Source organism: Nyctereutes procyonoides, unplaced genomic scaffold, assembly GCF_905146905.1.
Source record: "Nyctereutes procyonoides isolate TBG_1078 unplaced genomic scaffold, NYPRO_anot_genome, whole genome shotgun sequence".
In the NCBI taxonomy this organism is placed as follows: domain Eukaryota; kingdom Metazoa; phylum Chordata; class Mammalia; order Carnivora; family Canidae; genus Nyctereutes; species Nyctereutes procyonoides.
Window position 1 is genome coordinate 10,481,394 of NW_026575040.1, and position 12,427 is coordinate 10,493,820.

The 12,427-nt window shown below is 36.5% G+C and overlaps 1 protein-coding gene across 3 annotated transcripts in view; it reads left to right on the top strand.

The window, feature by feature from the left end:
• Positions 1-12,427, top strand: part of DENND4A (DENN domain containing 4A) — a 124,375-nt gene that overhangs the window by 95,374 nt on the left and 16,574 nt on the right. For all 3 annotated transcript variants that reach the window (XM_055320020.1, XM_055320021.1, XM_055320022.1), the window contains 2 exons: positions 3,539-4,638; positions 9,171-9,360. In XM_055320020.1, coding sequence (XP_055175995.1) covers positions 3,539-4,638; positions 9,171-9,360 — 1,290 coding nt within the window. The remainder of the gene's footprint in view (positions 1-3,538; positions 4,639-9,170; positions 9,361-12,427) is intronic.

The following is a 12,427-nucleotide window of genomic DNA, read 5'->3' on the forward strand; positions in this document are numbered from 1 at the left end:
ATTAATTTACCTTTAAGATTTTGGGCTTGAAAACATTCCCATCTGTTATGGGTTTATCACTAACTGCCCAAGAATGTATATGGGATTTCTAGGAATACTTATTTTCCAATAACTTTTTTCTTATATACTGGTACATGCTAGGATTCAAAGCATTTTTCAGGTTTATGTTTTGCAGTATAATATACAGATATTTTATATCACTGTATACGCATATGTGTATATGTGCGTGTAGTTATACATGTAGCTGGCTAGCTAACTATATATCTGATAGCTTCCAAAAGATATTGGAGTGGTTTAACCAAAGATGTTTGTGTTTGATTGAATATTGAAATAAAATCATTACCCTATAGTTATTCATGATTATGTTGAAAATTTAACATTTTTATAAATGTATATTGAATCACTGAGAGTTGAACCACAAGAAAATTTACTCTGAAATAGAACATGCTGAAATAAAACAGATATTTTTCTAAGCCTAATTCTGGTTTTGGTTTGTTTTAACTTTTTATCTTCAGCTACCATATTTAACTATAGTATATCGTATTATAATATATTATACTGTGTCATATTCTGAGTTGGTCTTTTGGTGGCAGTTGCTTCCCAGCAGACAGTGTTCATTCAGTAGTTATTTCTTAAGCTCCTGCTATATGTAACTGGATGTTAGGTGTTTCTTGAGGATATGATAAGGAATAACAAAAAAAAAAACAAAAACAAAAACAAAATCACAGTCCCTACCTTTATGGAGAAAGCAGGTAGGAGAGATAGGAAAACATTAATCAAATAATCAAGTTAATGTAAAAATGCTCAAAGATTAAATACTGTGAAGAAGGGCTGTAAGTTTCTGCAAGAACATATAATAAAAAAATGTGTCCTGGGTTTGAGGGGAAGTTGACCACAGTCAGGGTGGACCACAGTCTCCACTTCCTTGGAGAATATGGTTCTTGAGTTTAGATCTGAAGTCTGAATTGAAAGCAAGTAAGGACAGGGGTTGCAAAGGAGGAATTGAGAGAGAGCACTCCAGGCAGAAGGAAGCAATCTGTGAAAGGCTATGTGGTAAGAAGGAATTATAGAATGCTCTAAATCTGAAAAAGCATTAGTATTTCAGCTAGGAATTCTCTCAGCTGTAAGATTCAGAAAATATGATTAACAGTCACTTAAACATGTCAAGATTTTTTTCTCAAATAAGAAATTCAAAGGTAAACAATTGCTCAAGATGTTAGTTCAAGGGCCTTGCCATCAGTTCTCTGGACCCAACCATATTTATAATAGGGCCACTGGCAACTTCATGCATCATCTGTCTGTGCAAGGGAGAAAAAATGGGAAAGGGGACCACCATCCACATCTATCCCCTTTTATCTGGAAAGCAAAATTTGTCCAGAAACCCTCAAAAACTACCACTTTAATATTACTGATCAGAATTATGTCGTCGAACCTCCTGACCCAAAGAATTTAAACAGTTTGTGGCTCTGTGTTAAAGGAATGCAGCATCTAACGTTGTCTGGTGGAATTAGCATGCATAGGAACCTAGGTTTAGGCTAACTTAACTGCAAATAATAAGATAGTATTTTAGGCCTTGCAGACCACAGACAAGTTCTGTCACCTGTTCTTCTTTGTGGGTATGCGATTGTAAATGTAAAAACCATTTGAGCCTGTACAAAAACAGTCCACAGGCCGGATTGGGCTCAGAAGCGTAGTTTGCCAACCTCTGGTATAGTTTGATAACCAGCTTTGTCTTAAGGCATAACATGGTTTTGACTTTGCAAGAGGACCTCCTCACACACATAGCTATTTAAATGCAGTCCTAGAGTACTGTCTTAGGGTTATGAGATTCCTCCAAGTCTTTGATGATACTAAATCTGTCAAGCAGAAGGTTTCCCAGAATATTAAAAGAAAGCATATTTTGGGGTTTTTATGTCCTTATTCATAAGGTAATAAAGAAAAAAATAAACTTTACCTTTCTGTTGTGCTGTTTTCCTTGTTAATGGTATATACTTATTACATTATTAGTTTGTAGGCTTTTATGGTCTCCAGTATTCCCTTTTATCTCCTATCCTGTTACTTAAATGCATCACATGGCAGGAAACTGGCACATTTTTAGTAATTGCACTCTAGTTCTGTTGGATATAAGTATAAAAAAGAATAGTTGACAATACCATATCTAGACTAACACTTTAGAAGAGTCCCACAAAGGGGTCCTTGGGTGGCTCAGTTGGTTGTCTACCTTAAGCTCAGGTCATGATCTCAGAGTCCTGGGATTGAGCCCCACATGGGGTTCCCTGCTCAGTAGGGGTTCTGCTTACCCCTCTCCCTGCCTCCCCACTTGTGCTCTCTCTCAGATTAACAAATAAAATATTATAAAAAAATAAGACTCCCACATAAGGACAATTAAAGTGATCAGAAATCTAGCTTTCTGCTTTCAGCATTGGTACCTAAGTAATTTGGCAAAAAGCAGTGAAAAGTTTCTGAGTAGAAAATAGCCATTCACATTTAACTGGTATAAACTTGTAAACCCATATGTGAAATAAAGGTAAAATTACTTAGCCACATCTATAGTCATAGGATTTAGAGTTTGGTTTTGTTTGTTTTAATTTTATTTATTCATGAGAGACAGAGAGAGGGAAGCAGAGACATAGGCAAAGGGAGAAGCAGGCTCCCTGCAGGGCACCCGATATGGGACTCAATCCCAGGTCCCCAGAATCACCACCTGAGTCAAAGGCAAATACTCAACCACTGAGCCACGTAGACATCCTAGATTTAGAGTTTTTTTAAGTAAGTTTTATATATGGGTAAAGCTAGCAAAACTGCCTTTTATTTGGTTTGGTTTAGTGTTTTTGGTTTTGTTTTACATTTTTCTAGGCAAAAGATTCAGGACCTCAAGGTTATCTAGTTCACAATTGTACAACCATTGTTTAATCAATTTAGTGGAATTAATATAAATTTTTATTAAATATAAAAAAGGTGCATTTAAAAAAATTTTTGAGTACACTGTTACATTAGTTTCCATGTACAGCATAGTGGTTCAACTTTTCTATCTGTATGCTGTACTCACCACAGGTATAGCTACCCTCTGTCAACATACAATGCTATAATTATATGACTGACCATGTTCCCTATGCTATGCCTTTTATTCCCATGACTCATTTATTCTGTAGCTGAAAGCCTGTATCTCCCACTTCAAAAAAGGTAAATATTAATCTTAACTTAAAAGTTTTAAAAAGCAGTACATGTTATGTCTCAAAGCATATCCTTTATAGTTAGTCATGTCTGGATTTGAATCCCACTTCCATCACTTAAGGACTGGGTAACTTTGGGCTAGATAATTCATCTCTCTTAGTGTCAGTTTCTTCTCAATCCATAAGTTTGTTGGCATGATTACAGTAGATAATGTAAGTAAAGTGCCTAGTTATAGTATCTGTTAAATAGTAGGCACTCAGTGAGCACTTGATATTATCATTTTCATTACTAGTATTTTAAATATTTAAGACATCTTATAACTGCACATTACATCTTTCATAGCTAAAAACACTTTGTTTTTCAGAAAGCACATCTAAGCTGCTCTTACTATCCTCTTTTGAGGGTACAAATGAAACAGGAAATAGTCAAAGTAGATGCTTCAGGAAAAGACATAAAAGTGACAATGAACCTAATTTGCAACAGCGACTCTCCTGGGGAAGCAGAAACCGCAATCTTAGTGGAGGAGTGCTGATGGGACTTATGCTCAATAGAATCAACCAGGAAGCAAACCCTGGAGACATGGTTGAAAAACTAGGAGCTGATGCAAAAATTCTTTCAAACGTTATATCAAAAAGCACAAGACCAACTAGTCTTGATATTGGAAAACCCCCTTTAAGATCAAAAAGAGACAGTCTAGAAAAGGAATCTAGCGACGATGATACACCTTTCGATGGTTCTAATTGTTTGGCAGATAAAGTGGATTCTCCTGTTATTTTTGATTTGGAAGACTTAGACAGTGAGACAGATGGATCAAAAGTGGGATACGTTGCTTCACAAAATCCCAAGAGGATTCAGCGTATGAGCAGCAGCTTCTCAGTAAAACCTTCTGAAAAAACGGATGTTGCCACAGGATTTGATCCCCTCTCTCTTTTGGTTGCTGAGACTGAACAGCAGCAAAAAGAGGAAGAGGAGGAGGATGATGAAGATAGCAAAAGCGTTTCAACACCATCTGCCAGGCGTGACTTAGCCGAAGAGATTGTGATGTATATGAATAACATGAGCAGTCCTTTGACAAGCCGCACACCAAGCATCGATTTACAACGGGCATGTGATGAGAAATCAACCAGTAAGAAAAGTCCAACATTTGTCAAGGCATGCAGGAGATCTAGCCTGCCTCCTCATTCTCCAAGGCCAGTGAGACTTACCAAATCTAAAAGTTATACAAAAACTGAGGAGAGACCTCGGGACAGACTCTGGTCTTCTCCAGCCTTCTCACCTACTTGCCCATTTAGGGAAGAATCTCAAGACGCATTAACCCATTCATCACCTTCATTTAATTTAGATACACTGCTAGTACCTAAACTAGATGTTCTAAGGAACAGTATGTTCACTGCTGGGAAAGGAGTTGCCGAGAAAGCCAGCAAATGGTATTCAAGATTCACCATGTATACCACATCATCTAAGGTAAGTTCTGTTCATGTTTTCTACTTTCCCTTTTACCCTCTTCCACCACTAAAAGTTCTTTCCTGGCAACTTCCTGCCATTTTTATCATGCTCCTTAAACACAACTTTCCCAAAAAGGACTCTTGGAATGCATGAGGTTTCTAAGTATCAGAATTTGAACTTGAATAATAACTTGAAAAGGAAAGAAAATTCACTAATTTCTTAATTCAACTAAGAAGTTGAAAGGCAAGATGGTAGTAGAGAATTGCAGAGATGAACCAGAAGTTCTACAGCTGCTTTTCCCCTGAGGCCATTTGTTGATTCTGAGCACAGAGCAAGGGTTTGCAAATCCAGGTTTGGCCTTAGAGGACTGAGGAGAGGTAAGGGGGCCACAGAGCTTTTGGAATCTTGTGGATCTGGAAAGACAAAATTGGAGACTTGAGGGTCCTCAGATACTCCAATTTTTTACCCCTTAAGAGCCTTTTCCAAATACTGATACTGCATGAGATAGGAGGCTAAAAAGGTAAGCGGAAAGTCTCTGACAAGTTTTCAGCAGTTTCATGGTGTTGGGAATAGAGTTGCAAAGAGTTCATAAGTTCTGAGTGGGAGGTGGGTGCGGGTGGAAGCTGGTGGAACTTTGGTAAACACACCAAGCCCTTTGTTAGAAGTCCTGCAGAGCTATGCCTTAGGAGCATTGGCAAACCAGAGTTGGACTGAACCTGACCAAACTGCATCCTAGGCTTGACTCGGCTCAGCCTGTGATTAGATGAAGATGATCAGCCTTTATCTAACACAAGAAAGAGTGTGTCCTCTCTGGAGGCATGGAATATCATTTGGAGTCCTTATAATTTTTTATATATAATTTTTTATATTATTTAATTAAAAATAGCTATACCAAGAGACAAGACCGTAACTAACAAAAGAAAATTTCAGGTGATCCAAGTATTTAAATTAGCAAGAGACTTTGAAATAATTTTACTATGTTCAAGAAAGTCAAAGGTGAAGAAAAACAGCAAAGGTAGAAAATTTCCCCAGATAATTATCTATTAAAAAAAATCAAGTATAAATTCTAGGACTAAAAAAGATATGAAATTAAGAATGAAGTAGTTGGATTTAACAGCAGACAAAACACAGAAAAAGATAGTTTCTAAACTAGATAGAAACTCAGTTGAAAATATCCACTCAGAAGCAGATTGGAAAACAAATGGAAAATAAAAAAAAAATGAATGTGGGATTTAGTGAAAATATCTAACATTGATTTAATTGAGTTCCAGAAGAAGAGAGAATGAGATAGAAGGAACATTTAAAAAAGTGAATTGCCAAAAATTTTCCCAAAGAGAATAAAGATGGCAACTCACATATTTAGAAGATCTACAAATGTCAAGCAGATTAAATGCAAGAAAACCATACTTATGCATCTAATGTTAAAATAGATGGAAATAGAATACAAAGAAGAAATCTTAAAAGGAGCCAGAGAAAAGAGCTATCTTACCTTCAAATAGAACAACAGTAAGAAACTGAACTTTCTTCTGAACAGAAACTTTGATGTCAGGAGACCCTGAAAAGATACCTTTAGAGCCCTGAAAGACAATAACTGCCACCCTATTTTCCTACATCCCGCAGATATCTTTAAAAATCAGGATGAGGGGGCACCTGGGTGGTTCAGTTGGTTGAAAGTCTCTGACTCATGATTTCAACTCAGGTCATGATTTCAGAGTTGTGAGGTCAGGTTCTGTGCTCAGCAGGGAGTCTGTTTTAAGACTGCATGTGTGAGTGTGCATGGCAGGCATGTGTGTGTGCGCACATGTGTGTGCTTGTGAGAGCTCCCCCCAAATAAATAAATAAATCTCTATAATAAATAAAAATCAGAGTGAGAGTCCTAGCTCCACTGTAGAAACATAAAGCCACTGAAGCCCATCCCTCCCACTGATTATAACTAAAAACTCCAGAAAAAACACAAAAAATAACTAAGGATTCTGAAGAAGTAGGCAGATTGTGGAGAAGGACCCAGACAGAAGTGTATTCCCCATTTTCTTTTCTCATGAGTATTTGCCCCAAGAGCAGGTCCTAGTCACAGTGTGGTGTGGCAGCCCAGGCAACTGAAACCTCAAGAGAAACCCCCTCGTTCCTGGACAGGGGGACATCTGTGAGCTGGAGAGTTTGAAGGGAATCCAAAGGAAGGGGATTCCCAGATTCTGTGAATGGACCACACGAGTGTCAGCCTAGCTCTTGAGCTACACATCATATGGGGTTAAGGTCAACTAGCAGAGACAAGGCTTACAGAACTAAACTAAGAAGTCACTGCCTACAAAAATTGAAACACAGATTACCATCTGAACATAACTTTGTCGACTGCCTACTGTAACAAAAGCATTAGTGTCCTCCAAGAAATTATAACAGCACCTAGACCACACAGCAATAATATTCAGTATTCAAAATAAAATCCAAAATTATTTGATACATAAGGAATCAGGAAAATGTGGCCCGGTTCTCAAGGGAAAGAGAACCCAGAGATGACCCAGATGTTGGAATTATCCCGATGGAAAGTCTGAAGTAGCCATTATAACTAGATTCTCTGAGGTTAAAGAAAAACACATTTGAAATAAATGAAAAGGAAGGAATTGTCAGCCAGAAATAGAAACTATTTTTTTAAAAAAAAACATTTTATCTCTAAAAAATATACTCCAAATAAACTCACTGGATGAGTTCAGTAGCAGAATGGAGACGAGAGAGGGAAGAATCCATGAACTTGAAGTTTTTTTTTTGTTGTTGTTGTTTTTTTTATAATTTTTTTTTTTTTATTTATGATAGTCACAGAGAGAGAGAGAGAGAGAGGGGCAGAGACACAGGCAGAGGGAGAAGCAGGCTCCATGCATCGGGAGCCCGATGTGGGATTCGATCCCGGGTTGCCAGGATCACGCCCTGGGCCAAAGGCAGGCGCTAAACCACTGCGCCACCCAGGGATCCCTGAACTTGAAGTTTGAGTAATAGAAATTATCCAGTTAGAAGAACAGAGAGAGAAAAGACTTTTTATAAAGATGAAGCCTCAGAGACTTGTGGGACAATATCAAAAGGAATGACATATAATTGGAGTTCCAGAAGTATTAGAGGAAAACATTATGATAGAAAAGACATCTGAAAAAAAATGGAGAAATAAGTAATAAATAAATAACTCCCCAAATTTGGTGAAGTATTTAGATTTACAGATACAGGAGGCTCAGTAAACTATAGACAGGATAAAGTCATGGAAAACCACATCTGCACACACATAAGCAAACTGCTAAGCGACAAAGATATCCATCTGTTAATAAAATAGCTGCGAGGGGAAAAATTAAAAACATCTTGAAAACTATTAAAGAAAAATGACACATTACCTACAGAGGAATAAGGATTTGAATGACCATGTATTTTTACCCCTACCATGAAGGAAAGAATACACTAGAACAACACCTTGCAAGTGTTATAAAAGACCTGTCAACCCAGAATTCAATATCCAATGAAAATATTCTTCAAGGGGAAAGGTAAAATATAAACATTTTCAGATAAAAGAATTCCTGGCCAGCCCTGTTGTATAAGATATGCTAAAGGAAGTTCTTCACGCTGACAAAAATAATACCACAAAGAAAACTGGATCTGCAGGAATGAAGGAAGAACAAAACACATGGTAATAGTTAATATAAAAGACTACTTTTTTACCTCTTAAATTCCTTAAAAGACTTAGAATTTCCCAAAATGAAAATTGCAACATTATCTTATGGAATATTTGATATATGTACATGTTTTACAGTGGTAATGGGATTCACTTTGCTAACATTCATTACAATTATGTTATTGTATACCAAGTGGTGCAATACTAACTTTAAGTAGCCTGTAAATGACTGGGTGTGCATATTATAATTCCTGGAGTATCCACTTTTAAAAATGCAGTGAGATATAGATGAAAAGCCAATACAAATATTCAAATAATCCTAAAAATAACAACCCACACACATGACTAGAAAAAAAATAAGTTGTATTATCTGGGCAGTAGAATTATACATACTTAATTTTTTTTTCGTCACACAACAATTCATATTGACCAGATTTTCTTAATGTATTATTGGTATAACCAGAGACACATTTAACTTAGACTTTGGTGTTCTCAAAAATGGAAACTGGAAATACATGTCTTTGAAACTTAGATTGTTATGGAAAATAATAAAATGTAAACATGCATGTACTTATAGAAGCTTAAAATGCAATTCTAATGGTATCATCCTGGGCTGGGATTCGCAGGGAGGAAAATGATCATTAAATGAAGCTTCAGACTAGCAAGGGTACCTTACCAACAGGTATCTCTACTTTGATCTAACTAAAAACACCATCTGAGTGATTTCCGACCCATATTTGCCAAATTAGTAGCCTTTGTGAAATTGGTTATTTTCTTTCTGTAGATGTTGTAATGTGATTAACTGATCATTTGAGTGATTAGGCATTTCCTCTGCCTTAGGAGTGACATTTTAAATAATTAACTTTAAATATGAAGGAAATTAAGCGTGTAATTATGTCCTTAGGATCAAAGTTCTGATCGTACCAGTCTTTCTTCAGTGGGAGCCCAGGATTCTGAATCTACCTCTTTAACAGATGAAGATGTTTGCCATGAATTGGAAGGAGCCACTTCCTCCCAAGAGAGCTGTGCTGCTTCAGGGAATAAGGGAATTGATTTCAGCAGAACAAGCCTGGAAAGTTCTGCCTCCTTAGAAGGTTTGTCCAGTTAGATGATACTGCATATTGTTTGTGATACCTTTACTTTTTTTTTCCTTTGTTTTAATTTTGTAAAAGATTTGCATGGCTCCAAAGTCAAAAAAGAACTAAGGTACTTTTAGAAAAGTCTACCTCCCATCCCCACTCCATCCTGTTTTCTTCCTGTGCCTAGAGGTAACTATTTTTATTAATTTTGGTTTATCCTTCCATTGTTTCTTTTAAAATATGGGGATATGGGAGTGAGTGTTTTTACTACCTCCTGTTTTCTTATTCAAAAAGTAACATACTTTCCCACTTCTATTTTTCACGTAACAATATATCCTAAAGATCATTCCGTATCATCACATCACATTGTGCCTTACTCAGTTGTACAGTTGCATAGTTAATCATCTGTGAATATATCATAGTTTATTTTAATCACTTCCCTATTGATGGACATTAAGTGTCCAGTCTTTGACTATTATAAATAATGCTATGATGCATATATGTCATATTATGTTTTTGCCAGGGTATCTTTGAAAGATACAGATTCTTCCTTGAAGCAGTGTTGCCAGGTTGTCTTCCTCAGGGGTATACTGGTTAGCATTCCCACTGGCAGTGTATAAGAATACCTATTTCCCCACAGCCATGTCAACAAAATATTTTGGCAAAGTTTGGGACTTTTGCCACCTGATCAGTAAAGACTGTATTTCAGTTTAGTTTTAATTTATGTTTCCCTTATAAATTGAGCAACTGTTTATATGTTTAAGGACTATTTGTATTTCTTTTTCTTTGGACTGTCCTTTGCCTACATTTCACTTGTTGATCCTTTTCTTTTTTTAAGTTTTATTAGGTTTTTTTTTTTATATCAGGGAATTAATTCTTTGTCTCTTATACTTTTTCCAATTTTGTCAAGTTTTTGTGGAGTTGTTTTTTTGTTTTGTTTTGTTTTTTGCCACACAGAAGTTTTTAATTTTAGGTCATCAAATTTATCAGTGCTTCCCCTATTGCTTCTGGAGTTGGAGGTATTAAGAATTAGGTATTTTTCTCTGTAAAACCTATCATATTTTAGGTTTTATGGGCCACACACCTCTTCATCACATAATTCTTTTTTATGGTTTTCTTTTTCTAACAACACTTTAAAATGTAAAAACCGTTCTTAGCTTGTGGCCATACCCAAGTAGATTTGATCCCTGATTTAGATATTTAATTCATTTGAAATTTATCTTAGGATATGGTGTGAAGAATGGAGGCATTATAATATTATTTCATGTGCACCTTTGATATTTTAAAATGTAAATATTTTAAAATGTGGATATTTTCAAATGTACACAGAAGTAGAAAGAATAGCACAATGAACCCGCATTTAGCCTTTACCCATTGCAACAGCTATCAGCAAATGGCCAATCTTGTTTTCTGTCCCCGTCCTGTAGACCCAACATTTTTTTTCTTGCCCACGGATTATTTTAAAGTAAATCCTAGGCAGCATGTAATTTTATTCATCAATACTTCCACATGTAGCTCTAAAATATAAGGGCTTTAAAAAAAATAAAAATAAAATAAAATATAAGGGCTTTAATATTTTATATTGTTTAAAAAAGTGGAATTCAACCAGGTAAATTTGAAGATCTAACTCGCTTTATTAAACAGTTCTTGAATGAGGCAATATCCCATCTAGCAAGTAGAGGGGAGGCGCCAAGGAAATGTACAAAATGGAAGGCTTTTTATAGAAGAAAGGTGAGGCAAGAAAGTTATTAGCAAAAGAGGAGGATATTCCAGGCAAAGTCACTTTCCCTTAGGGAGTAGTATGGGGCGGGGGGGGGGGGGGGGGCAGATGAAGACTACTCATCTGCCATTGTGAGGTGGAGAGAGGGCCCATGTGGCAAGCTCCGTGGCACTTGTCAGAATATTCCTGACTTACTGGCTAAGACTACACTCTGAAGGAGATTGAAACTGCAATTAGATTAGGTGTTAAGCCCTCTTTGGGAACTCAGCCTAAGTGATGCCATTTTGGGCCAGTGGTTTTTCTTTAAAAAAAAAAAAAAGTTTTAACATTTTTTAATTATGCATTTGATAATTTTATTTTTAATTTAATTTTATTTTTTTTATTTTTTTTTAATTTTTATTTATTTATGATAGTCACAGAGAGAGAAAGAGAGAGAGGCAGAGACATAGGCAGAGGGAGAAGCAGGCTCTATGCACGGGGAGCCCGATGTGGGATTCGATCCAGGGTCTCCAGGATCGCGCTCTGGGCCAAAGGCAGGCACCAAACCGCTGCGCCACCCAGGGATCCCTATTTTTAATTTTATTAATATGCAATGTAATGTGTACACTTTTACATATGTAAATACATTTCAGAAATTCAGAGGACACCTTAGATCGAAACCAGAACTTTAACAATATCCAGAACCTCCTCTCCTGCCTGCATCTAGTTACTGCTCACTTCACAGATAAACATTAGCATGGCCTGTTTGGAACATGTACGCTGTGTATCTTTGGTGAAGCATTAATTTTTTGAGAACATAATTGTAATGCTATTATCTTTTTTTAATGTTTTAATGATATAATATTTTCTATCAAATATTAGTTTAAATTTTCACAGTTATCTCATAAAACTCTTTTTATAGGTGGTTTGTTCAGATTGGGATCCAGACAAGGTCTCCTGGTTGCATTTGGTTGATATGTCTCTTCAAACTTCCTCTTTGTTCTCTCTTTTTCCCCTCTTGTCCTCCATTCATGATTAACTCATTATGCCCCCTCCTTTTTTAACATACAAGAATAATTTGTTGTGCTAAGAAATAAACCTCACAACCCGATTCATATTTATTAAAATGAATATTCTGTGCTCTAGATTAATTGGATTTAAAAGGGAGGCTGCCCACAGAAATGATTTCACTAGTCAAGCCTGATAGGAGGTCTGAGAAAGCAGTTTTGAACTAGCTTTAGGAATTACAGAGGGTTGTGGGGAACCATCCAGGAAAGCACTGCAGTTACCACCAAATGTAAGCAATTTACAGGCTGACGGAGACATCCTCCCTTTCTGTCCCTCTCAACACATCTGTGAAGCCAGCCTAGGACCAGTGGTGGT